General features: G+C 40.3%; 1 protein-coding gene and 1 pseudogene across 1 annotated transcript; one reads left to right on the top strand and one right to left on the bottom strand.

The window, feature by feature from the left end:
* Window positions 1-11,606: 11,606 nt before the first annotated feature.
* Window positions 11,607-14,573, bottom strand: LOC149407780 (uncharacterized; annotated as a pseudogene).
* A 5,921-nt stretch (window positions 14,574-20,494) lies between these two features.
* LOC149407781 (uncharacterized) lies at window positions 20,495-25,440 on the top strand. The gene is made up of 9 exons (XM_089622022.1): window positions 20,495-20,688; window positions 20,978-21,132; window positions 21,204-22,124; window positions 22,189-22,316; window positions 22,387-22,462; window positions 22,550-23,134; window positions 23,195-23,469; window positions 23,646-23,651; window positions 25,363-25,440. The coding sequence occupies exons 1-9, from the start codon at window positions 20,495-20,497 to the stop codon at window positions 25,438-25,440; spliced, it is 2,418 nt and encodes an 805-aa protein (XP_089478148.1).
* Window positions 25,441-27,482: the final 2,042 nt, after the last annotated feature.

The following is a 27,482-nucleotide window of genomic DNA, read 5'->3' on the forward strand; positions in this document are numbered from 1 at the left end:
GTTAATCATTGCGAGTTCGTCAAAAAATTAATAGATTATTTGGACTTCCTTTATTCCGGAAAAGGAAATCTCTCTCGCATTTTCGATATGTGCAAAGCCTTCTACAGGGCTGAGAAGCAGGACCAATCGTTCACGTCTTAATTTATGGAGTTCAAGAAAACTTATGAAGAACTCAACATGTTGCTTCCCTTCAGCGCTGATGTGAAAGTTCAGTAGCAACAACGAGAGCAAATGGCCACTATGAGTTTCCTTGCCGGACTACCTCCGACCTTTGACACTGCAAGGTCCCAGATCATCTCTGGCTCCAACATTTCCTCTCTCCAAGAGGTTTTCAGCCGCGTTCTTCACACGGAGGGAAACCCGCCTAATCCTGTCGGCGGAGCTCTACTCTCTGGAAACACATATGGCTTAAACCGTACTGCTAATTACAAACCTGGAGGCCCAAGGAATTCTGATTCTCGTCCTAAAGATACTGCCACGATCACTTATAACTATTGCAAGAAACTGGGTCACACCATACAAGAGTACAAAAATCTTCAATACAAAATTCAAAAGAACTAATGGGCTCATGTCGCATCATCCTCCTCCGATGATTTAGTTCGTGTACCTGGTGATGAGTATGCCAAATTTTCCGAGTACCAGGAATCATTAAGGACGTCGAAACCATCTTTCACTGCCATTGCTGAATTAGGTAACCCGAATGTGTGTCTTCTCTCCTCATCGTTTAAATGGGTAATTGATTCTCGTGCCACATATCATATGACAAGTAATTCAAAAATCTTCTCCACCCTTACACCTCATACTTTCGCATCCACGGTTACTTTAGCAATGGATCCCCTTCAAATGTTATTGGCTCTGGCACTATCACACCTACTCCTTCTCTATCATTATCTCATGTCTTGCATTTACTTAACTTATGATTTAACCTCTTGTCTGTTAGCTAACTCACAAAATCGTTAAATTGCTCAATATCATTTTTCCCCGACTCTTGTGTTTTCAGGATCTCGTGACGAAACGGACTATTGGTAAAGGATATGAATCTGGAGGCCTCTACATTCTCGACACATCCAAATCCATTGCTTGCCCGAGCGTCACATCTGCACTTGAAGAACATTTCCGTTTAGGTCACCCATCCCTTCATCTTCTCAAGTTACTTTATCTTCAGTTTCACTCAGTTTCTTCATTAGACTGTGAGTCATGTTAGTTTGCTAAACATCATCGCCTTAGTTCCTGTCCTAGGATCAATAAGCAATATAGCGCTCCATTTGAATTAATTCATTCAGATGTTTGGGGTCCTTGTCCTGTTACGTCTAAACTAGGTTTTCAATATTTTTTTTCACTTTTGTGGATGTTTTTTCTCGTGTAACCTTGTTATTTTTAATGAAAACTCGTTCATAATTATTCTCATTATTTTTTTATTTTGTGCTGAGATTCGTACTCAATTCGATATATCTATTCGCACCTTTCGTAGTGATAATGCCAAAGAATATATGTCTAGTCAATTTCAAAATTACATGACCCAAAATGGAATTCTCCATGAAACATCATCTGTTGATCCTACATCTCAAATGGAGTTACTGAACGCAAAAATCGACACCTTCTCGAAACTACACGAGCCTTATTATTTCAAACAGGTGTTCCAAAATGTTTATGGGCTGACGCCATTTCTACTGCATGTTTTCTTATCGACTGTATGCCATCATCCGTTCTTAAAGTGTGATTCCATACAAAACATCATTTCCTAAAAAGTCTATGTTCCTAATTACTCCAAAAATCTTTGGTAGTACGTGTTTTGTTCGAGATGTTCATCCAGGTCTCACGAAATTAGATACAAAATATTTAAAATGTGTGTTCTTCGGGTTACCTTCGTCTTCAAAATGGGTATCGATGCCATTGTCCTAATCTCCAAAGGTATCTTGTGTCTATCGATGTCACCTTTCGGGAACACTTGCCATACTTTACATCTGAGAAACTAGCCTTACCACCACCTGAGGATGATGATCATTTAGTCTTCTCCATTACTTTCCCAGACGTTCCATAACCCTCACAGTATACCCTCCTTTAGCACATGACTCCACAGACACCTCTCAACCCGCTCCCAGTGTTTCACCACCTCCTCTTCCTCAACCACCTATTGTCTACACTCGTCGTGTCTATCCACTACAACACACGCTCATTGATCCTTCAGAAACATGTCCTACATCGGGTCCTTCGTCATCATATCCACCTCCGACCGATGATCTTCACATCGCGTTGCGAAAAAGGTAAACGACAGTAAACTTATCCCATCTCTTCCTCTATCTCATATAATCTTCTGTCATATTCTTCATATGCATTTGTTTCGTCCCTTGATTCCATCACAATTCCTAAGACTGTCCGTGAAGCCTTAGATCATCCAGGTTGGCAGAAAGCAATGGCAGAAGAAATGAATGCCTTAGATGACAATGGTACTTGGGAGGTGGTTATTCTTCCCTCAGGAAAACGGGCAATTGGATGTAAATGCGTCTTCACAGTCAAAATGAATCTGGATGACATACTTGCTCGATTGAAGGCCCGCTTAGTCCCCAAAGGTTTTGCCCAGACCTATGATGCTGACTATTTCGATACCTTATCTCCAGTTGCCAACTTGACATATGTCCGAATTTTCATCTCGTTGGCGGCAACTCATGACTGACACCTTCATCAACTCGACACTAAGAATACATTTCTGCATGTAGATCTACATGAAGAAGTGTATATGGAGCAACGATCTGGTTTTGTTTCTCAGGGAGAGTATGGCCATCTGTGTCGTCTTCGAAAAGCAATGTATGGGCTAAAACAAAGCCCTCGTGCTTGGTTTAGAAGGTTAGCCAGGCCCTTGAACAATTTGGGCTTCGAAAGAGTGAATCTGACCACTCTGTATTTTTCAGGAACATGAAAGATGGTGTCATTCTCCTGGTTGTTTATGTTGACGACATAATAATTAAAGGAAGCGATACTACTGGCATTTCGTCTCTCAAAGTATTCCTACACACTCAATTCCAAACAAAAGACTTCAGAACGCTAAAATACTTCTTGGGTGTTGAAGTATCGAGAAGCATAAAATGTATATACTTATCGCAAATGAAGTATGTACTCGATTTGGTTTCCGAGACAGGAAAATTAGGTGCTAGACCATGCAGTGCCCCAATGACTCCCAACATGCAACTTACGAAGGAGGGAGAACTGATGGATGATCCTGAACGGTACAGAAGATTGGTCGGCGAGTTGAACTACATCAGCGTTACTCGCCCAGACATTGCATACTTCGTCAGTATAGTGAGTCAATTTTTGGCGTCTCCGACAGTTGACCATTGGGCAGCATTGGAGCAGATCTTATGTTATTTGAAAGGAGCACCTGGACGTTGGATCTTATACTTAAATCGTCGTCATACTCAGATTGAATGCTTCACGAATACTGGCTATGGAGGGTCCAAGATGGATAGAAGATCAACTACTGGATATTGCGTATTTTTCGGAGGAAACTTGGTCTCATGGAAGAGCAAAAAGCAACATGTCGTGTCAAGATCCAGTGCTGAGTTGGAGTACAAAGACATGGCACAAGGAACATGTGAGATAATGTGGATATATCAATTATTGACAGAGTTAAGCTTCGACGTCACTTTACCAGCAAAATTATCGTGCAACAATCAAGATGTCGTCCATATCGCATCCAATTCAGTTTTCCACGAAAGAAAAAAAAACATATTGAGATCAACTGTCACTTTGTTCGCGAGAAGATTCAACAAGGTTCGATTCCCACATCATATGTAAAAACAGGCGATCAAGTAAGAAATATTTTCACAAAGACGCTTAATGAAGTTCAGGTCGAATATCTTTGTAACAAGCTGGGCATGATTAACATCTATGCTCCAACTTGAGGGGGAGTGTTATAGAATATCATGATATTATTAGATATTATAGAGAATATTGCATAGTTATTAGGAAGATTATCATATAGTTATTAAGCTGATTACATAATATTTGCTAATTACTTCTTTCTTGTACGTTAAGCATATACAAGGATTAAAATCCCATGAGAACCTTCCGAAACTCGTCCGGGAACCAGGTTTAGAGCACTATCCGGCACGGTTCAAGCCAAAACCGTGTGGTTCCCTGAGAATCGTTGGGAATCGGACGGGATTCGGTCTTCATCCCGGTTCGTGAAAGCCGGCCCGGTTCAGTGCATTTTTCATAAAAATCGGGGTATAAAAGGGTAACTCGGACGAAGATTTATCATTCACGCCAAGATCTAGGGTTCCCATTCCCGTCATTGCGCAAGACAAAACTCACTCAAATCCGCCGAATCCCGCCGAGAGATTGAAGATTCCGGCAGCTAGACGAGCGTTTCTTCCTTCTTCCCGGCGAGAAACACGCTTTCGGCTGGGATCCCGAACTCATTCCGACCAGTTTCAATGTAAGACAAAATTAGGGTTTTTTTTTTAAAATTTCTTAAGGATTGTTGATTTTTTGTTAGTTTTTGTAAGTTGTGTTCATTTTTAGTAACATAAATCTGAATTTGGTTTTGAATTCTTGATTTTTGTAATCCGGAATTAGGGATTTAGAATCGGAAATTAGATTTTTGAATTGTTTGGTTGATTTTGTTTAAATTGTGTATGGATTTGTCATTATTATACTTAATTTAGTGGTTTTGAACTTTTGAACATGATTATGATGTAATGTTATTCAAATTCGAATTTTGAATATGTGTATGTAAATTTGTTATGTATTTTTGAATATGTGTATGTAAATTTGTTATGTATTTTTGAATATGTGTTTGTAAATTTGTTATGTATTTTTGAATATGTGATATGTGATAATTGATATGTAATTATGGATTATTGAAATTAAATTTAGAATATGTGATATGTAATTATGGATTATTGGAAATAAATTTTGAATATGTGTTATGGATTAATGGAATCAAATGTAGAATATGTGATAATTGATATGTAACTATGGATTATTGAAATTAAATTTAGAATATGTGTTATGGATTAATGGAATTAAATGTAGAATATGTGATATGTAATTATGGATTATTGGAAATAAATTTTGAATATGTGTTATGGATTAATGGAATTAAATGTAGAATATGTGATAATTGATATGTAATTATGGATTATTGAAATTAAATTTAGAATATGTGTTATGGATTAATGGAATTAAATGTAGAATATGTGATGTTGGGCCAGATTTTCGCAAGGTAGAAATGACACCCCGAGAGCAAAAAATGACACATCAAACCCGTACATAAGGCCCAAACCCACAAGCCAACTCACGCGCCAAGCTCCGAGTCAACACTCATAAAATGTTTTTCAAAAGAGACTCTCAAAGAATGTTTTCAAGTTAGAGTTCTTGACAAATCTTCAAAACAAAGCCACAAAAAAGACCACCCGGTTAGCCAAAGAAAATGATCACCTGGATGGCCAAAGAAAATGACCACCCGACCGGCCAAAAAGGAAGACCATCCGGCCATCTTCACTCGGCCAAGACCACTCGGTCATCTTCACTCGGCCAATATCACCCGATCATCTTCACCCGGCCAAGACCACCCGACCATCTTCACTCGGCCAAGACCACTCGGTCATCTTCACTCGGCCAATATCACCCGATCATCTTCACCCGGCCATCTTCACTCGGCCAAAATCACCCGGTTGTCTTCACTCGGTCAACATCACCCGGTCGACTTCACTCGGTCAACATCGCCCGGTCGACTTCACTCGGCCAAGATCACCCGGTCATCTTCACTCGGCCAAGACCACCCGGCCATCTCCACCACCCAATCAAGTATTTTTCACCAAACCCAACCTACGTGTGGTCATAGGGTCCGACCCTAGATCGAACCACGGACGGTTCTTACTGCTAATCCAAAAACGCGATTAACATTTTGACGCTAGAAGGAGGGGTTCCCGAGAAAAACCACGGGCTTTCCACCAGCAAACTCTTTTCCTCCGCGGAAAACTTTCAATACGACGAAGATTAACCCCAAAGCTTTCTCCATGGAAGCTTTCGACCACGACCTCTGACCTTACCTCAAAGGTCATTGCCTTGGTGACATGATACTTTTCCCGTAACAAACTGCAATGGCCCCAGAATGGATACGGCCAAGACGATCCGGCCGGGCACAAAGACAAAATAATACATGTCGGGGGCGATTGAGACTCCCCGACCAGATACAAAACAACACCCCGGAACGGATACGACCGAGACGATCCGATCGGGTACAAAGAAAAAAGACTCCAAGTCGGCGACGACTGAGACGTCTCGGTGAGATATGAAATCAAGACCCCGGAATGGATACGACCGAGACAATCCGACCGGGTACAAACAAAGAAACCATTGACAAAGTCCTTGGCTTGACTCCTTAATCAAGCCTTGAAAACAAGGTCCACGACAGCAACCATTGTAACTCAATGTCTCATTGGCTTCGCGACCATTGTCGCTCAAAGCAACCTTGGCTCCGACCCTTGTCACTCAAATGCCTCTATGGCTCGTGACCCTAGTCGCTCAATGCCTCCCTGGCAATTCGAAGATACGACCCCGTGTAGCTAAGGTGGGATCGACCCCGAGTGGCATAATGAATCCGACCCGATATGGCTCGGGATAGTCCCAAGAAGGGCAAACCCTGACCTCAAGGGGTACGAGCGAGCCTAGCCCAATGAGGCACCAACCCTGGCCGTAAGTGGTTGAGTCGGCATGCTACTCGGAGTTCGTTTTGCTTAAACTTATGGAAGTTCGGAAAAGAGTCAATCCTAAGAGACCCTCACAAAATCTACATTGATGAGTGCAATGCCCCATACCACTAGTGACTCGAGTCGGTCTCGAGCAAAGCCCGCCTTACGAGGCATGGTCTTCCGAGATCGAGCACAACTATGAAAGGGACTTACTCAGCCACAAGAAGTTTAGGTCGTTGCACAACTCAACATAGGTTTTTATTGGGTCCCCCAGTCTTCCAAAGCACAATCTTAGCCCCCGTGGCTCCGAAAATCCCGAATCCCACGGTTTAGGGTCGCTCGACCCCATGATCATGCCGTTTAAGCCCCCCGTGGCTCCGAAATCCCAATCCCTGCGGTTTAGGGTCGCTCGGTCCCCGTGATCATGTCGCTTAAGGCAAGTGTCTCTTAAAATCTCGACCCCCGCGGTTTAGGGTCGCTCGATCCCCGTGATCGTGTCGCTTAAGGCCCTCATGGCTCCGAAAATTCCGACCCCCGCAGTTTAGGGTCGCTCGCTCCCCGTGATCGTGTCGCTTAAGGCCCCCGTGGCTCCGAAAATCCCGACCCCTGCGGTTAGGGTCGCTCGGTCCCCGTGATCGTGTCGCTTAAGGCCCCCATGGCTCCGAAAATTCCGACCCTCGCGGTTTAGGGTCGCTCGGTCCCCGTGATCGTGTCGCTTAAGGCCCCCGTGCCTCAGAAAATCTCGACCCCCACAGTTTAGGGTCGCTCGGTCCCCATGATCATGTCGCTTAAGGCCCCCGTGGCTCCGAAAATCCTGACCCCCGCGGTTTAGGGTCGCTCGGTCCCTGTGGTCATGTCGCTTAAGGCCTCCGTGGCTCCGAAAATCCCAACCCCATCGGTTTAGGGTCGCTCGGTCCCCGTGATCGTGTCACTTAAGGCCTCCATGGCTCCAAAAATCCCGAGCCCCGCGGTTTAGGGTCGCTCGCACTAGGAGAAAAATGACATTTAGAGGCGGGAATTTCCGCCTCTAAAGATTATATTTCCGCCTCTAATATAACTTTAGAGGCGGATTCTGAAGCGTAATTTGTTGCCCCTAAAAACACGACTCTAAAGGTATAGAGGCGTAATTTTCCGCCCCTGGACAATAGAGGCGGAAAAATAGAGGCGAAATTTCACCTCTACGTCCACCTCTAATGCTTGTATTAGGATGAATTTAGAGGCGGAAATCCACCGCTGGTATATTTTCCGCCAAATTGCGGGATGGATTTCAGAGGCGGAGTTACGCTTCTCATGTAATTCCCGCCATTTATGAAATCATTGACGAGAAATCCATTAGAGGCGGATTTTTGCCCCTAAATATTTGTTATATTTTTATTTTATTTTATTTATAATTGCATAAAATTTAATTAAAAAGTCTATGATGTCAAACACATTCAAATTATAAATAAACTTGTTTCTAACTTGATCATAAAATTGTCGTACACAACAACATAAATGCATAACAAAGTGCTTTAGTGATAAAAAAAAACCATGAACTAAAATGTACACCATCTAAAAATTCACAAGAAATTCGATAATACATAATAAAGTCATTGTCTTGAACGTGGAGGCATGTCATTTGTAATGTGAAGTACCTTAAGGTCTGCCCCTACCGCGACCGCCCCTACAGCCCTTCCCCCTTCCTCGAGCTTGAGACGCAGTCCGCTGCTCCATAGACCCATTTGCAGGTGTTCCTCCTCTTTCAAGGCCGGTCGAACGTGTAGTAGATGTCGGTGGAGTTGATTCGCTAGATGGTTGGATAGGCGCATGCATGGTAGAACGGTGTGAATGTCCCTGAGAGGCACTAGCTTCTCCGGTGAATCGCATCAACTTCTCAGCTATCTCTGAAGGCAATGCCATCGACGTTGTAACAATATCGACGAGACTCCGAACTACTGATTGCAACTCGTTGATCTTGCCTTGTGCCTCATGTGATGTCGAGGATGATGATGAAGCATCATACTCCCGTCGCCGAGCAGAAAACAAGTCTCTTTTAGGGATCAAGGGGCCTATCCCGGGAGCCCAATCACTTCTCTCCCCAAGAACCTTTCTCATTGCTTCAGCCTCCCACGCGTCTAAGTCCTCCGGAAGACATTTTGTCTCAGCCTGTCGCCGCATCTCAGCAATGAGCTCTACCATCTCAACCTGTATATGATTGAAAAAGAATAATAATTAAATCAACATGTTGTACGCAATTTTAACCGAAATTTTGGCCTCACTAGCTTATAATATCACTAAACCAAAACATGAAAAATAAATGTTTAACCACTAAAAAAATCTAAATCACCAACTACTAGAAACCTGTGAGCCTTAGTGGCATTCCCAACCATTTTAAAACAACTCACAAAGGCATGTTGTGAGCCTTAGTGGCATTCCCAATCATTTTAAAACAACTCACAAAGGCATGTTCGGCGGCAGGAGTCGTGAATTTGCCATCCTTACGGTGGAGACTCTCCCAGTTTTGAAGTGCTCCCAGCAAATGGTCATTATCATCTTTCTGCAAGAATTAATATAAAAAAAAATCAACAAATAAGCAGGGAGAGAGAGAAAAGACAATAAACATGAGATGTGAAAAATGCATAAAAGAATCTCGCAGCCGATGAGGTTGACATTTTGACACTTTTGTCCCCGAAAACTCGCCAGACAAAATCTTCCCATAAGCTTTTAAACAAGATAATTTTGAGGCTTGAAAAAAGACATTGGTATTCCATATGGATTCACATATGAACTTGTTTATTCTATGATTTTGCTTGCACAAGTACAATCATTCAGGTGATAGATGAGACGACAAACACAAAGAATACACCATTGATAATTCACAACTAACAAAAATAAAATTTAAACAATATTAGTGAAACTGGTGCCTAAAAAGAAAAGAAAGACAAATCTATGAGCTTATTGCGAACCAGCGACAGAGAGTTGATTATAACTTACAAACTATTGATCCATCATGGCAAGAATACTTATGACAAAACACTGTATGCTATGAAACTATGAACATAATGACTAGAAAATTTCGGCTGAACTACTTTGGTCAACAAAAAGATAGTTATTTTTTCTTCATTCTATTTCTCTAGCTCACACACTGCTGTGCTGTGACTTCCTTATGGGATCTGCTTGCAATAAAAAAAAAACCCTTTTGAAGAATCCTTTCCCTTAAGAAATTTGTCTTTAAACTTTTTATTTTAATTATACCATCCTTAAACTTTTTAAAACCAATGTTTTGGTCCTTCTGTTAAAGTCTCTCAATGACCTTTGGTTTACAACCAGAACCCTATGTTGCTATGCATATGATAATGAGACTACTGGCAGAAATAGTTTTATAAAAAAAATTATATAAATAAAAAATATGGTGGCCCCGCAGCAAACATTGAGAATGAGTCAAGTGACTAATTTTTTTCATTAAAAAAAAGACATTAAAGTGAGGGATTTGTTTATATTATCTTTTGAGTTTTGAGAAATGGTGATCCCTGTTTTTGTGACTTTTTGTATGTCTAAACGTGGTTGTTTTTTTTTTTTTTTTTTTTTTTTTTTTTTCTGAACTGAGGTACATCATATGAAGTTTAGGGATGAAACTTTAAACTTATGAAGTTCAGGGACTATTTGTTCCAATTGCTCAATAATAATGCACGCTGTCAAAGTGGGAAAATAAATTATGTACATTCTATTAATATGTATCATCACTGACAGCAAAATAAAAATAGTACAGATCAATATAATTTTGTAAAACAGAACAAAACATATGCATAATCAACCTGAGAGCTTTCTAGAAGTAACTTAAGGTTGGCTCTTCCCTCTTTTTGATTAACAAAAAGAAATCAGACTTATGAATGATGTAAATAAGGACGAGAAATATGAGCACCTATGTTTTGTAAAGGAAACAAATGCGTTGTTGTTAGGACATTCTGGTTAACAAGTTAAACCTGTAAAACTAAGTATTTTTCCTTTGTAAAGTAGAAACTGGTTAACACGGTTAAACCTGTAGAACTAAGTATTTTTCCTTTGTAAAGCAATATAAATAGGACATTCTATTTACAACTTACTTGTTGGTAGCGGTGTTGACCAAAAGTTAACGTTCCTTGTCGGCTAATTGTAGTCCTATGCATCTGATTTTCAATGTTTTGGGCAGATTTTGCCTATACAGGATGAAACGATATTAATAATCCTAAATCAATCTAAATAAATTACTTTAAAAACTCACCTTGAACTCCGGGGTTTCCATTAAATCGAGTATCGCTTTCCAATCGTGTTCACTCACATTCTTTGGTTTATTAGTCTCTGCGAATGCTCGATCGCCGCCACATGTAACCCTAAAGTACCTGCTCAACCTCGATTTAGCATCCCGCAAGCGCTTTTTTGCATTTTGCAAGATAACTGCGTCGATCTCAGCGAGATCAGCTACCGTAGGTGGAACAAGCTCGCTTGTCTCTTCATCTCTTGTCACAAAATCAAAGCTTGAGTGAATCCCACTCACTATTGCCGCCTCCTGTTGTGGCGACACACAGCTCCAACTTGGAGTCTGTAGAGGAATAATGTCACGCACGAGCAACCCCAATGCATTTGCATATGTCCCAATCCGATCACCATTCCCCATCCTCGCTGGCTGGAAGAACAATTGTACGCTCGCGTCATAAATAAGTGTCTCACGTTTCCCACTTTTCTTCGCCTTTTGAGAAGTAGCGCCAGTAGTACTTCCACGTTTTCTGGTGGATGATGGTGTATGCGGGGGATCACCATTGCTTTCTTCATTTCCTTCACTTCCCATAGCCGACATGTCTGTAAAAAGCATAAAAGTTATCAGTATAAGATAGTAGTGAATGTTATTTATTTTCATCAACATTTATATTAATAAAATATATTATCGAGCAATACTCATTCATCGTCATCAAAATCGATATCTTCATCGACTAATTCTTCTTCATTTCCAACGTCATGAACAATTTCATCTTCTTCATCGTCTATGAAGTTATCTTGCTCTTCGACGTTATCATCATGCACGGGCTCTGGATGAGATGTTGGACGATGAAAAGACAAAGCGTCAAAATCTGACGATTGTACCAACAATGAAATTGTTGATGAAGAAGGGCCATCAATATCAGGAAGATCCCACAAAAATCGATGATTACAATCTTCAACGATTTTCCACTCACGACCATTATGAAGGTCATTTAAATAGAACACCTGTTTTGCTTGAGTTGCGAGTATAAACGGTTCATCTGTGAACCATTTTTTCGCCACATAAACACTCGTCGTTCCGAAAATCCTATCTTTGCGTACTCTGTTTTTTGCATCATGCTTGTCCCCAAACCAATTACACTTGAATAATACAACGCGGCAATCATATCTATAATTCAACACAATGACGTCCTCCATTTGTCCATAAAAATTGAACTCATCTGTTGGTACACATACACCGCTATTTTGAGTGGTCAGTCTATCATTACGATGACAAGTGATAAACTTAACCCCATTGACCTCGCAACTTGGATAAAATTGAGCGGTATGATATGACCCAGTAGCCAACGCATAAAGCTCATCAGACACATCAGACCCCGCTACCTTAAGCTCATAAATCTGATTAAAAAATATGAATTAATTAGTTCATATACAAAATACGTCAACATTTATAAGGAGCACGTCCATACCTTTTCCCCGAACCATTTTCTGAATTCTTTCCTATGCGCCTCGTCAACATCATGTCGCCCTTCTGCTTCCATAAGATTCCAATGTTCACTGACTTAAACCAAAATTAATTAGTTCCACATGAGACGATAAAAATAAGATGAACATTATTCAAAATGAGACTTACGTCATGTATTGATCCACCTCAGAGCAATTGGTCAATACATACCACTCTGCTAAGTCTCTCATTTTATCATCCAATCGTACAATTTTCATGGCACCGTAAGGCTTACACTCATCCGACTGGAAAACTGAGAGCTTGTGTACTTTAGTTTCGGGGTCATTCTTTTGGTCTTCTAGATACCTTGCACAGAACAATAAAGCTTCCTCTATAACATATGCCTCAGCGATAGAGCCCTCAGGCTTGGCTCTATTTTTCACAAAATGTTTTAAAGTTCCAAGATATCTCTCAAAAGGGTACATCCATCTCATATGGACCGGGCCTCCATTCAAAGCTTCTTCAGGTAGATGCATTACCACATGAACCATTATGGTAAAAAATGCAGGAGGAAAGATGATCTCCAACTTACATAAGATTTCAATGATGGAATCACGTGCTCTCTCAAGATCATCCACTCGCAACGTTCTAGAGCTTATGAGCTTAAAAAAGTTGCAAAGCTCAGCAATCGTCTCTCGAATTGGCTTTGTCATAAAAGGACGAATACCAGGAGCTAGCAACCTTTGCATGATCACGTGACAATCATGAGATTTCAGCCCTGTCAATTTTCCATCAGCAGTTACATTGTTCTTCAAATTCCCAGCAAGTCCATCAGGGAACTTGACAGACTTGAGAAAATCTGTAAACTGTATTCTGTCATCTTGACTCATAGTATATGCTGCTTGTGGTTTGTACCATTTATTCCCGTGCTTCTCCAAGTGTAAACTCGATTTGATTTTTAAGTCCATCAAATCCCTCCTTGCTTTCTCGTCATCTTTATTCTTCCCATCTATACTTAGTAAAGTCCCGACAAGATTCTCACACACATTTTTTTCTATGTGCATCACATCTAAATTGTGCTTCAACGACAAATCAGACCAATAAGGCAACTCGTAGAAAATGCTTTTCTTGGTCCAATTTAGTTCTCTTTCGCCACATTTTTGCTTCTTCCCTCCAAATTCAGGGTGTTTTCCTGGTGTCGGTGTACGAACGAATCTCAATTGCTCAAGTATGTCGCTTGGGGTTAACTTCTTCGGCGGCTTTCGTTTCTCTGTGCGTACTTGGTAGTGCTTGCTCTTTCTCATCGGATGTCCATCTGGCAAGTATCGACGATGGTCGTAGTAGACGACTCGGCTTCTAATGCGCATTGAAGGCTTATCGATGTTGCACGTGGAGCAAGCATAATACCCATGTCCACTCCATCCAGATAAACTACTTCGTGCTGGAAAATCATTGATAGTCCAAAGTAGTGCGGCACGCATCTGGAACACTTCATTTTTGTTAGCTCCATCTCATAGTCGTATTCCATTTACCCATAATTCTTTCAACTCTTCAATAAGAGGTTGCAAGAAAACATCTATGTCTTTTCCAGGTGAGAAGCGGCCCGGAATAAGGAGCGTCAACATAAGGTATGACGATTTCATGCACAACCAAGGTGGCAAATTATAAGCAGTTAAAACCACAGGCCACATACTGTATGACAAACTCTTTTCACCGAATGGGTTGAAACCATCGGCGGCGAGTCCCAGTCGAACGTTCCTCGGCTCCAAAGCAAATTCTGGGTATTTTTCGTCTAGCTTCTTCCACGCCAATCCGTCCGCAGGATGTCGTAATACGCCATCTTCCTTGACACGTTCCTTCTCGTGCCACTGCATTTCAAGAGCCGTGTGTCGACAAGCATACAACCTTTTCAATCGATCTTTCAAAGGAAAATACCGTAATATTTTTTGTGGTATTCTCTTGCCTCCATCTTTCAACACCCATCTACTAGCATTGCAAATTGGACATAAGTCGGATTTCTCGAACTCTTTCCGAAATAACATGCAATCGTTCGGACAAACATCGATCATCTCGTAGCTCATGCCAAAGCGTTTGAGCTTTGCCTTTGCCTCGTAATATTTATCGGGAATTCTGTTTCCGGACGGGTGAGACTTTTTTAACAGCTGAAGAAGTTGAGTGAACGACGCGTTTGTCCATTGGTTCATTACTTTAATGTGCATTAGAGAAACCAGAAATGACAGAGACGAAAACTCTTTGCACCTAGGGTATAATTCTGCTTCCAACTCAGCAAAGAGATCTTCAACTTGCTCTTCTTCGCGAAGATCACTTCGAGTTGGATCGACAACATCGTCAAAATCGTCATGGTTCATAATGTCATGTAGAGCGTCATGCAACCCTCCAACATCATTTTCATCAGCAGAATTCTCCTCTTCAGTAACATGCGGAAGTTGCGACTCGCCATGGTGAATCCACTGTGTATAGTGTTGCGTAAACCCCTTGCACAATAGATGGGTCTTAACAACTACTAAGTTATGATACCTCGCGTTGTTGCAATTCTTGCAAGGGCACTTAATTTTCCCTTCGGTGTTTGTTTGGTAGCGTGCACGACGCATGAACTCATTTACACCAGTCTTAAACTCAAGACTCAACCGATTATCCTCAAAAATCCAATCTCGACTTGGATTTGCCATTTCGCTGAACGAGAGGTGAAAGAGAAAAAAGTTGAAAGAGAAAAAAGTTGAGAGGGAGTAGATAGAGGGGAGAGATATGAAACTTATACTTTGAAACATGTCATAGAAAGTATATAGAAGTTTGGAAGAGTTTAAACTCTAATCTCTTTAGTAATTTCACGAATTTCTATGTATAGTAGAAATTCTTATCATAATTACTTCAATCACATTAATTTCAATATTCACATCAACTACAAAACTCACAAACTAACTAACTTGAAATATATTAACTTGAACTAACTTCAAAAATTACATATCAACTAATTATTAGAACTAATAAAATATTACAAATTATCTAAACTAACAACTATATTACCCAGCTATATAAACTAACAGGTTACATATAATTAACTATCCAGTGAACTGAATGGAAACTTTATTTTAAAAAAAAACTGAAAGGAAACTAACCGATTGCAACAAAGACAAACAAATGGGAGAACGAACGTGTTGAGGCTGCAAGCGAGGACGGGGAGAGGTTACAAGCAAAGTCTGAAATGAAAAAGACAAACAATAAAGCTAACTGAGATATATAGAAGATTATCATTGATACACATGAATACGCTAACAATTTTTATTATGTATAATTTATACATTAAGAGTACAAAAAAATCAAAGTAACATGAAATTTCATAATTTATACAGTTCATTGTGTATAGATAATGCAGAACTTGATTTTTTTTTCCCATCTTCGGGTTAGTTTTTTTTTAAGATGAAGCTGAAAACTGTGAACTAGTGGAATTGAGTAATAGTATTGATATGGCCATAGGTTTATCGTTTGTGTTAATGATTATCGCACTTGTAACACATGAACAGACAATAACAGTTATGCACTCTTGTAAAAATGGTGATAGTCAGTAGCTCATTTCTTCAAAACAAATTGCATAGTTATTACAAGGGCTGTCGGTTTATAAAGGACATTATCTTTAAAGTCTGGACATTTTTGTTTAATGGTGTCAGCCTTTACATGTTGGATTCACTGGAGACTTGGGAGGGAATAGGATAATTGTACACTGGTATCGAAGGAAGTCAAACCTTCACCACGTAAGGATTGATTTCACGGAGTCTCAATCTGATGAAATTTCAGTTTTTATATATATGTCTACTGCTCAAAATAAGACAATTGTGTCTAAATCCCAAATATATATGGACATGCGCTGTAAGTACAATGAAAAATATGACACTTAATAATAATCAATCATTTACACCCCAAAGCTGGGGAGGATGCGAGGAAAGAAAAATAGCTGTAAAATATTTGACATAGTTGGTGATCTTATTCTCATATTTCTGCCTCTTGATTTTGGGTTTGATTTTTTAAAAAATAAAAAATAAAAAAATCAAGGCCGTCAAACTCAGCATGCAAGAGAGCCGAAAACTTTGAATTTGAAACGGACATACTAGATAGATATAGAGCAAAGTCCATTTAAAGATGTTATGAACAACTCAGATTAAATTTATATACTTTCTCTAGCTTTTTACTTAATCACTAACCTTTGGCTTTCTAGAGACTTTGAAGCTCTTGTAGTTAGTTCTGCTTCAGCAATTGCGAGTAGAAGATTATGAAAGTTGGGGAACTTGCACAAACCTTAACGCAACGGAAACAAAAAAATATGAAACTTTCAAAAGGCTTGCATATAAGTTACCAAAAAATAGATAAATAGAAAATAATTTGACTAATCAGATTCCCCACTAAGAAAGGTTCACACAACACAATGTAACGTTTTGTCGCAGCACACTGATCAAAATGATGGTTAATTAAATAATACTATAATTATGAAACGTAACAGAAATAAGAAAAATGAGCATACAAGCTTTTGACTTTTTCTGAGCATGCTGCAAAAGAACAATATCAACAAAATTGACCAAAAAAATAAAGAAAACAACCATGTCGTCTATAAATACACTGCTTATTCTCCAACAATTGGTACTCGATATCGTGTCTAGCTTAATTAATTTCTTCCTAAACATCATTCATTGTCAATATGGCATTGATCTCAAAATCGACTGCGATCAGCTTCTTGATTGTTGCAATAATGTTAGTGCACTCAGAAACAGCCTCAGCTCAATTATCAACAAATTACTACGCAAAAGCGTGCCCTAAAGCGGTGTCGACGATCAGGACTGAAGTGACCAAGGCCGCCATGAAAGACCACCGAATAGGCGCTTCCTTGCACGTCAATGCACGTCTATTATCTCTCTCTTTCTCTCTCTCTCTCTCTCTATCTATCTCTATCTATATATATCTATCTATATATATAACTTGCATGATCTACTGTGTATTTTATATCTAGCCTAACATCGCTGAGGCTGCAAGCGGGGACGATCGAAGTCTAAAATGAGGTCTTGCGTATGCTAACAATTTTCAAATATGTATAACTTAAAAATTATGAGTAACAAAACCAAAGTAATTAATAAAAAATTAATAATTAAAAAAGTACCATGTGGAACAATCAGAAGGCTTGATGAATATCATATTCCTTAATCATATACTTATATAATATACCATAAAACATCCTTCACGTTTAATCAATGGCTTGATGAAAAATCAATATTGGTAAATGAAAGACTGAATATAAATCACTAACATACACAAGCCCTCATAGAAGAATTGTAGTCACGAATATATTTAAATTAGTGGAAGCTTCTTTGTCCAAGCTAAAGTCTGGAAACTCACTGTTTATAATCTCATTAAGTAATCATACATTAAGTTTAAGTTTCTAATCTCAAGTATAGGAATAGAGCATGAGTCAGAGAGTGAATAAAAACCAACTAGGCCATTAAAAAATGGGGGAGAAGGCACTGCGGGCTGTCTAGTATTTCCCGAGTAGACAGAGAATAAAAATGAAAAATCCCCAAGTGTAATCTCGAACCAAATTTGATAAAAAAAAAAGAGTATAAAATTCAGATTTAGGCAAGAGATAAACAGTTTAAAACAACCAGTCTAAACAACTCAAATCGCTGCTTATTATTTATGCAAATAACTCGAATATAAAAAATTCGAAAAGAAAATTGACACTCTAGAGATTTCAGAAATTGAAATACTCACAATCTGAGGGAGAGAGATGGCGTAGCTTTGGAAGGAAGATTGCGGCGGGGCTGTGGAGGGACGATGGTGGCTGGGCTATGGAGGGACGATGGTGGCGGGGCTGTGGAAGGCCGAAGGTGGTCAGAAAAAGAGGGAGAAGATCGAGAGGGTTAGATGAGATTCAAAGAAATATAAGTGAGATAGTTAGAGGCGGTTAGCATACCTGATGACGTTGAAGGCGAGGGCGGCGGTGACGGCGACGGTTACGGCGACGGTGACGGTTACGGCGATGGGGGAGAGATTAAATTGATGGAGGGAGAGTGATAGAGAAGAAGGTAAAGCGGATAAGAAGTAGATGAGATGGAGAAGAGAACGTGGCTAAGGTCGGTCGATTTATAGATGTCCATGTTCTGAGAGAGTGAGAGAGTGGGTTGTTTGCTAGGAGAGAAATGAAGAAGAACTAGTCTGCGTTGGTTATATGTGTGTGCCGATGTATATGGTGAGAGAAAAGTGAAGTCTTTTAACTGGACATAATTTTTGTTATATGCGTTGGACATATATAATTTTTGTTTTTTTTTTTAATTTGGACATAAAATAATTAAAGAATGTGTTATGAAAGGCTAAAAAATTTTGTAAGTTTAGAAGCGGAAAATTTCGCTTCTAATATTTTTGCTTGGATATTTAGAAGTGGGAATCCACCTCTATTGTATAATTACGCCTCTAATATTTATTTTGTACGTAGAGGTGGAATTATGCCTCTATATCACTAATTTCGCCTCTAAATTGAGGCGAAAATTCCGCCTCTAAATTACTTGCCGCCTCTAAATGTCATTTTTCTCCTAGTGTCGGTCCCCGTGATTGTGTCGCTTAAGGCCCCCGTGGCTCTGAAAATCCCGACCCCGCGGTTTAGAGTCGCTCAGTCCCCCTGATCGTGTCGCTTAAAGCTCTTGTGGCCCCGAAAATTCTGACCCTGTGATTTATGATCGCTCGATCTCCGTGATCGAGTCTCTTAGCCCTCGAGGCATAATCTTCCGATATCCCTATCGCGCCACCACGCGGAATGACAAATGTAAAACCAAACGGTCCAAAGACATCAACTACGAACCTCTGGGGAATTCAAATTAAATTTCTTGCACAACAAGTTGCATAAGAAACTGGGGGGTTAATGTTGGGTCAAATTTTTGCAAGGTAGAAATGACACCCCGAGAGCAAAAAATGACACATCAAGCCCGTACATAAGGCCCAAACCTACAAGCAAACTCACGCGCCAAGCTCCGAGTCCACACTCATAAAATGTCTTTCAAAAGAGACTCTCAAAGAATGTTTTCAAGCTAGACTTCTTGACAAATCTTCAAGACAAAGCCACAAAAATGACCACCCGGTTAGCCAAAGAAAATGACCACCCGGTTAGCCAAAGAAAATGATCACCCGGATGGCCAAAGAAAATGACCACCCGGCTGGCCAAAAAAGAAGACCATCCGGACATCTTCACTCGGCCAAGACCACTCGGTCAATATCACCCGGTCATCTTCACCCGGCCAAGACCACCCGGCCATCTTTACTCGGCCAAGACCACCCGGTCATCTTCACTCGGCCAATATCACCCGGTCATCTTCACCCGGCCAAGACCACCCGGCCATCTTCACTCGACCAAAATCACCCGGTTGTCTTCACTCGGTCAAGATCACCCGGTCGTCTTCACTCGACCAAGATCACCCGGTCATCTTCACTCGGCCAAGACCACCCGACCGCTTTCACTCGGTCAAGACCACCCGGCCATCTCCACCACCCAATCAAGTATTTTTCACCAAACCCAACCTACGTGGGGTCATAGGGTCCGGCCCTAGATCGAACCACGGACGGTTCTTAGTGCTAATAAAAAAACGCGATTCACATGTGATATATAATTATGGATTATTGGAAATAAATTTTGAATATGTGTTATGGATTCATGGAATTAAATGTAGGATATGTGATAATCGATATGTAATTATGGATGATTGAAATTTAATTTAGAATATGTGTTATGGATTAGTGGAATTAAATGTAGAATATGTGATATGTAATTATGGATTATTGGAAATAAATTTTAAATATGTGTTATGGATTCATGGAATTAAATATAGGATATGCGATCATTGATATGTAATTATGGATTATTGAAATTAAATTTTGAATATGTGTTATGGATTAATTGAATTAAATGTAGAATATGTGATATGTAATTATAGATTATTGGAATTATATTTAGAATATGTGTTATGGATTAATGGAATTAAATGTAGAATATGTGATATGGAATTAAATTTAGAATATGTGATATGGAATTATGGATTATTTTAAATTGAATATTTATGTTTTTGACTTGTTTGTAGAGTAGAGTTAAAGAATGGTGTCTCCCGACCCAGCAAAGAGGTATTGCACGCCCGTTCCGGGAAAAGCAAGTGCGAACACGTGCAACTTTTGCGGTCATGTAATGGGAGGAGGGGGGATCACGAGAGTAAAAAATCATCTTGCACATTTGGACTCTCAGAAGAACGTTAAAATGTGCGATAAAGTTCCTCATGAGGTGATGGAGGAGATGTAAGCTTTAATCCTCGGTAATGTTGAGAAGAAGAAACAGAATCACACATTGGAGGAAACCATTCGAAGGACAGTCCACAAACCATATCACACTGAAGCTGATGAAGAGGGTCCTACTCCTGATTATGAAGCAGACCTCCGAGCAGCGATGAAGAGGTCACGTCAGGATGCAGCTCGGGCAGAGTGGGAAGCTCGGTTCCAATCAAGTCCCGGGGGGGGGGGGGGGGGGAGAGGTGGGCTCGACTGCAAAATCTCCACCTGTCGCTCCGTCGTTATATAAGTCTCCCAGTGTGAGGCAACCTAGAGTGGACGAGATGGTGGACCCAAAGAAGAAGTCGTGGCTCGAAAGAGCTATTACCAAATTCATTGTTCACCAGCACGTGCCCGCGAGCAAGGTCAACAGTCATGAATTCAAAAACATGATTGTGACGGCTCAAGATCTCAGTAATTCTCACACTTGTTGTACTTGTATTAAGATATTTATGTTTGGAATATGATGTTCATGTGTATTGCAGGTCCTAAGATTCCTCTCCCATCGGCGTATGAAGTTTACAACAAGTACCTCGAGATGGAGGTCGTAGATGCCGAGAACTTCGTGGAAGAGCAGAATAAGCGTTGGAAGATGTATGGATGCACGATACTGGCTGATGGTTGGCCAAGGCCGACCAAATTGAGTATCATCAATATAATGGTCTATTGCGCTGGTGCGACTGTGTTCTTGAAGTCCATAGACGCATCGAAGAATGTAAAGAGTGCAGACTACATCTACTCAATACTGAAGGATGTGCTGAAAGAGGTCGGGAGACATAATGTCGTCCAATTAGTCACCGACAACGGCGCCAACTACAAGAGTGCTGGGCAGAAATTGTCTCGGCGTCAGAATGTGTACTGGGCAACTTGTACCGCACATTGCTTGGATCTGATGTTTGAAGACATCGGAAAGAGAGATTCAGTAAAGGGGACAATCAAAGCTGCGAGGGACGCGACAAAGTTTATCTACAACCACGGCGCGGTGTTGGCCAAGCTACGAGAAGTGGCCCCAGGTGAAATCATCCGTCCAGGGGCAATACGATTTGCTACAAACTACCTTGCCTTAAGAAGTCTCGGGGAGAAAAGAGCCGCGTTGAGGTCGTTGTTCACTAGTCAGTGGTGGGACGATGACAGATTGAGCCCAACGCCTCCCGGGAAATTCATTACCGAGACCGTTTTGAACCCGCGGTTTTGGCAATCCGTCGATGAGTTGTGTACAATTTTTGAGCCAATGTACACCACTCTTCGATTGGTTGATACCGAAGTGCATCCGATGATGGGTCTACTGTACTACGTGTTTCACGAGATGAAGAAGAAGTTGTTGGCGCTCAACGGCAAGAAATGGGTTCTCGACATCGTGGAGCGTAGATGGACTAGTCAGATGTGTCATCCATTACATGTTGCAGGTGAACTACATCTCGCAATAATTCATTAACCTTTTCCTTTTTATAACACGTGCTTCTCTTGCAGCTTTCTTTCTCAATCCGAAGTTGCAATATAACCCGGAAGTAGTAATGGATAACACGCATATGGCGGCTGTCACGAAGATGTTTGATAAGCTGCATCCGAAGTTAGATGGTGCTTCACTGGGTAGAGAGGTATAATCTTGAACCTATAATATTCAATGAGTTGTAGAACCTGTACTCATATCGACGTTACCTATTATAGTTGATCGCATTCCGAGAAGCTAGAGGGAACTTCGCACAAAGAAGTGTTATCTCGGCACGAGGGACGCTGTGTGCAAGTAAGTGTTACGTACACTGTTATATGAAGTTTGTGCCATGGAGTCTAATGAGATGAAGTTATATGACTTATTGTGACATGATTACAGCTGAATGGTGGGAATGTTATGGGAACTGGACGCCGACGTTGCAAGCGTTGGCCATTCGAATTTTGTCTCAGACAACATCATCATCTGCTTGCGAGAGAAGTTGGACCACTTTCGCCTTGATCCACACCAAACAGAGGAACCACCTAGCATATAAGAGGCTAGAGAAGCTTGTCTTCTACTCGTACAACATGAAGCTGCAAATCACAGAACTGACCCGGATCCACGACAACTCGACAACCCCGATGGATCCTTTGGATATCATTGAAAGAGCTTTTGAGCGTTCGGGTCATGATAATGAAGGAGACGATGAAATGCTTCGGTGGATTGACTCGGTTTCACTTGATGACGTCAACCAGAACCCGGATCCGACGGTAGCTCATACGGCCCGAGAGCTTGGACTTGATCCGGAGCGCGTGTTAGAGGGAAAAGTTCTTCCTCAACGCGAATCTAGCCACAGTTCTGATTCCGATGACGGTGAGGGCGCTGATGGTGGAGGTGGTGATGGAGGTGGAGGGGGTGGTGACGATCGAGGTACCTACGGTGGTGGTGGTGACTACGGCTCTAGTGGTGCTGGTGGTAGTGGCGGTTGATACGTACCAAGTGAGGAAGACTATAACCGTTTTCACCCGACTTTTTTTGACACAGGTTATGGGGGCGGCCACGGTGGAGGAATGAATGATGCCATGTCATTTACGTCTAGCAATGACGTTGATGATTTATCGACCAACTTCGGATCGGTGAAAATTACTCCTCAAGACACGGGGTACCAGTATTATGAAGGGTGTTCCTCTTACCGCAACAACGACTATTCTCCACCACCACAAATCATCATGACCCCAGTCCGACCGCAACAAGGTTATCCCGCATACTCTTTTCGCTACAAGTATGACACAATGGGAATACGACTATCATTTGGAGACGTACCAAACTGCAGACGCTCATTTTTTTACTTGGTACGATTATTGCATGACCGTTAGTCGAGAGATACCGGAGTAGTCATTTATAGCCTATGGTATGTAATAAAGATATTGTAAACTATTTTCGTTTTTAGCATATGGTATGTAATAACAATATTGTAAACTATTTTCTTTTTTAGCCTATGGTATGTAATATGTATGACACTGTATAAATTTGTTGTTCACTGAATACCCCATCGGTAAGTCCGGTATTTTCCGGTAAACCACATCGATAACGGTAAGTTCACCGGCACGGTTTACCCTCGGTTTCACTGGATACCCCGGTAAGTCAATGGCTTCTCCCGGGAACCCATCAAAATCGGAGTCCCGGTACGACATCGGTAACGGTATTCGATTCCTTGTGCATATGTGCGTGTATAAATACATCCTGAACGTGAATAAGAAACACAACCTTTTTCTCCAATTCTTATTTGATTACACCATTATTCTTTTTATTTATTTATTTAATACAATTCGCCAATGTTCTTAGTAAGGATGGCAATTTATGTTCGTATTGTGATCGTGTTGTGTCAATCGTGTTTGCATACATAATTGTTTTGAATCAAATCCGACCATTTATTAATCGTGTTTGAAGTTTAAATCCAAATCGACCGTTTCATTTTTTTTACAGATCCATAACCGTTTAAATTAAATAATTTAATAGTCATGTTAAATGATTTATTTAATCGTGTTTTAATCGTTTTTATAAATTTAAACTTATTTCACTATAAATATATTTCAAGATGATTTAAATCTCGTAGTCATAGGAAAATCTCAATAACGTAATGAAAAAGTGCTTAAATTTAAGTACTCTCTCACTTCTGTCAAGTTAACGTCTCACCTATAGACTATAGTGCGTCACTCTGAACAGCCACCACCCTATTAAGATTCAATATATTAGTATTGCTCAAACTTATGCAATTTTTATACATACACAGCTTAGGTTTTTAAATCAAGTATAACTAAGAGCTACATTGACACCAAACCAATGCCACCAAGAGCCTCTAATTGAAATAACGTGAACCACCACCACCCTATCACCAAGCTTGTAGGCCAATGATACACGGTGATCATAAGAGACAAGAGACACGGCAATAAATATATAGCTGCTTGGGATCTTTAGTGACATAGCTCAATGCTAAACCAAATACGGGGAACGTAAAATTGTTTAGTAACCACAACACACCAAACTAGCTATTAACCAAAAGATGGCAAGTCTTCTAGTAAAAAATAATTAAAAGAACATAACCTCAGTAATCAACAACCACCTCAGAACAATCAGCAATCAAGAAAATAAAATTGGTAGCTTGATATATTGAATCATAGAATCATGTCGATAATCACCCAAAGCACAAATAATTACACAACCTCAGAGCATGAAAGAAAGAAAAAACCTCTCAAGAGACAAATATTTCCTAACTGTGGGATCCGTAAATTCAAAATCCCAAACATAATCAAAATTATCTAAGCAAAAGTCTATGGTAAAAAAAAATATAAAAAAAACACTTTACATTGAAGGAAGAATTCCCGACGAGCGACGAGGAAATATTCACACATAGGGGATGAGGCTAGATTTGAGAGAGAGAGAGAGAGAGAGGGAATTATAATGAAAGATATGGAACACAATAAAGAGAAACAAACATTTTTCAAAATAACATGGAACATTTACAAATTAATGAAAAAAAAGTCTAGACAATTAAATAGTTGGTAATGGCGATGGCTCGGCTCATGCCACCAAGCAGAGACGTTGTGCGGCGTTCGCGTTCTGCAATAGAAAAAAGGGGAGTGATATAGACGGAGAGAGAAAGAGAGAGAGAGAACTTTGCTTGAATGTTGTGGGCCCTAAACGTGGCTTAGCGGTATCTCCCGCCACTCCCGCTACCGTCCCCGCCTGGACTCCCGTTATTTGACCAAACGGGAGTCCCGTCCAGTTAGGTAGCGGGTCCCCCGCCTAACGGGATTCGGACCCCGTTAGGTTAAAAAAAATGAAAAATTTTTTAAAAAAAAAAGTTTTAAAAGATTTTAAATAATTATTTAGAAGGATTTTAAACTAAATGAGTAGAAAGCAATAATAAAGAAGAATGTCAATTTAAAAATGGGCCTCCTAAAAAACCTCACCGACCCCTAAAAAGGTGCGACGGCGAGAAAAAAGAGCACCCCTTACCTATTTGAAAACTTATCCCGGACAAGGGCCGGGATATCCCTTAGTTATACAAGTTAGACTAAGCATTGATGTTTTTATTTGCGAAATCAACTTCAAAATCGTTAAGAATATCAAAGCACATGAATGTTTCTTGTGCTCGATTTCTATGTGGAATCCAATCTTTACCACATGTCAATGCTTCGACCATCTCCGGTTTCAAGCTACATCTTCTATCGTTGATGATGCGCTCCGCGCTACTAAAAGCCACCTCAGATGACACGGTTGAAACAGGGATGGTGAGGATGTCTTGTGCCATGGATGACAAGACCGGGAACCTCCTTGCTTTCTATCTCCACCAAACCAAGAGGTCGATGTCTTCGTCATCCGGTTTGACCCACTCATTCCGGTCGTACTCTTGTATCTCGGGATGGGAACGTGTCTCGGCTGGGCTCGACCTCTGTTGACTTGTCCCACCTTCTTGTTGTTGAGGAGATGGGCTATAAGTTGGCGCGTTGACGAACATATTCGTATATTGGTGTCTTCTTGGATACTGCGTCTGTGATTGATTTAGTTGTGTTCGATATTGCAGTAGGAGTTTCGCTTCGTAAACCCTGAAAAGATCATAAAAAGCTTGCACGATCCTCGCAAGATCAAGTGCAATGTAAACTTGGTCCTTGAAATTATTTCTAATGTACTTAAGAAACTTTTTTAATCCACCAATTTTACATCGACAGTTTAGAATGGCTCCAAAACCGTTGAATAATGGAACCTTTCCAGCCCCCCAATATTTTAGAAACTTGGCTCTCATTGCTTGAATACAATTTTCAAAAATTGTTTCGTTTTTATATTTATCAAAATGCACAGCAATTGCGGTCATAGTATGAAGACTGAGAAAAGAAGTAGAAGTGTAAACAGCGGAAAGATAACAAGTTTTTTTTGTTAAAAACGTCAAGAAAAGAATTAACTGATTCAACCATCTTAATATCATATTCGGTGATAGCATCATCGTCATGTTCACTGTTAATGTAAGAAACAATAACATTGACATAATACTCGGATAAAAAGTTGCTCAACATAAGAAAGGTAGAATTCCACCTAATTTTGTTATCTAGATGAAATGTGCGCTCTTGGGGACCATTTAGTCTAAGGCGTCTCTGAAGCTCGTTTACTCTACTGGTTGAACTATTGATCCAATTAATGTAATTCCTAATCTTGTTGATGGAAGGGTCATAACTAGCTGCTCCAGCTTGAACTATAAGGTTTATGATATGGGTAGCACATCGTTGATGCAAAAGGGTATCGTCACAGTGAAGTCTATCCTTTAACTCTCTAACCATGGCGTTGTTGCTTGTGGCATTATCTAAGGTTACAGATATAATCCTATCGGTCAAACCCCACTCAGCTATAACAATAACTATGATATCTAAGATGTTTTGACTAGTATGAGAACCTTCTATCCTCCTAAAGGCTATGATACGTTTGTTGAGGTTCCAATCGTCGTCTATATTATGCACTATAACACTCATGAAATCCATCTTTGATTGACCAGTCCATATATCCGAGGTTAAGGCTACACTATACCTACCAGATGATATTGTGGTTTTCATTTGTTCCTTTTCTCCTAAAAACCATTTTAGGATATCGGATCTCAAGGCTTTCCTAGACATGATTTGAACATTTGGAATTATAGAACTCATGAATCTAACAAAGCCTTGATATTCGATATGACTAAAAGATTGATCGGTGGAAACAAAATATTCTACTAAATCACGTCTAAAGAGTACATGATCGATGTGACTTACAGTGCTTGACGAGGCTCCAGATTACTTCCTTT

The sequence above is a fragment of the Urtica dioica genome, chromosome 1 (assembly GCF_054948205.1).
Source record: "Urtica dioica subsp. dioica isolate 48M chromosome 1, U.dioica_male_clone48M_v1_H2, whole genome shotgun sequence".
Classification (NCBI taxonomy): Eukaryota; Viridiplantae; Streptophyta; class Magnoliopsida; order Rosales; family Urticaceae; genus Urtica; species Urtica dioica.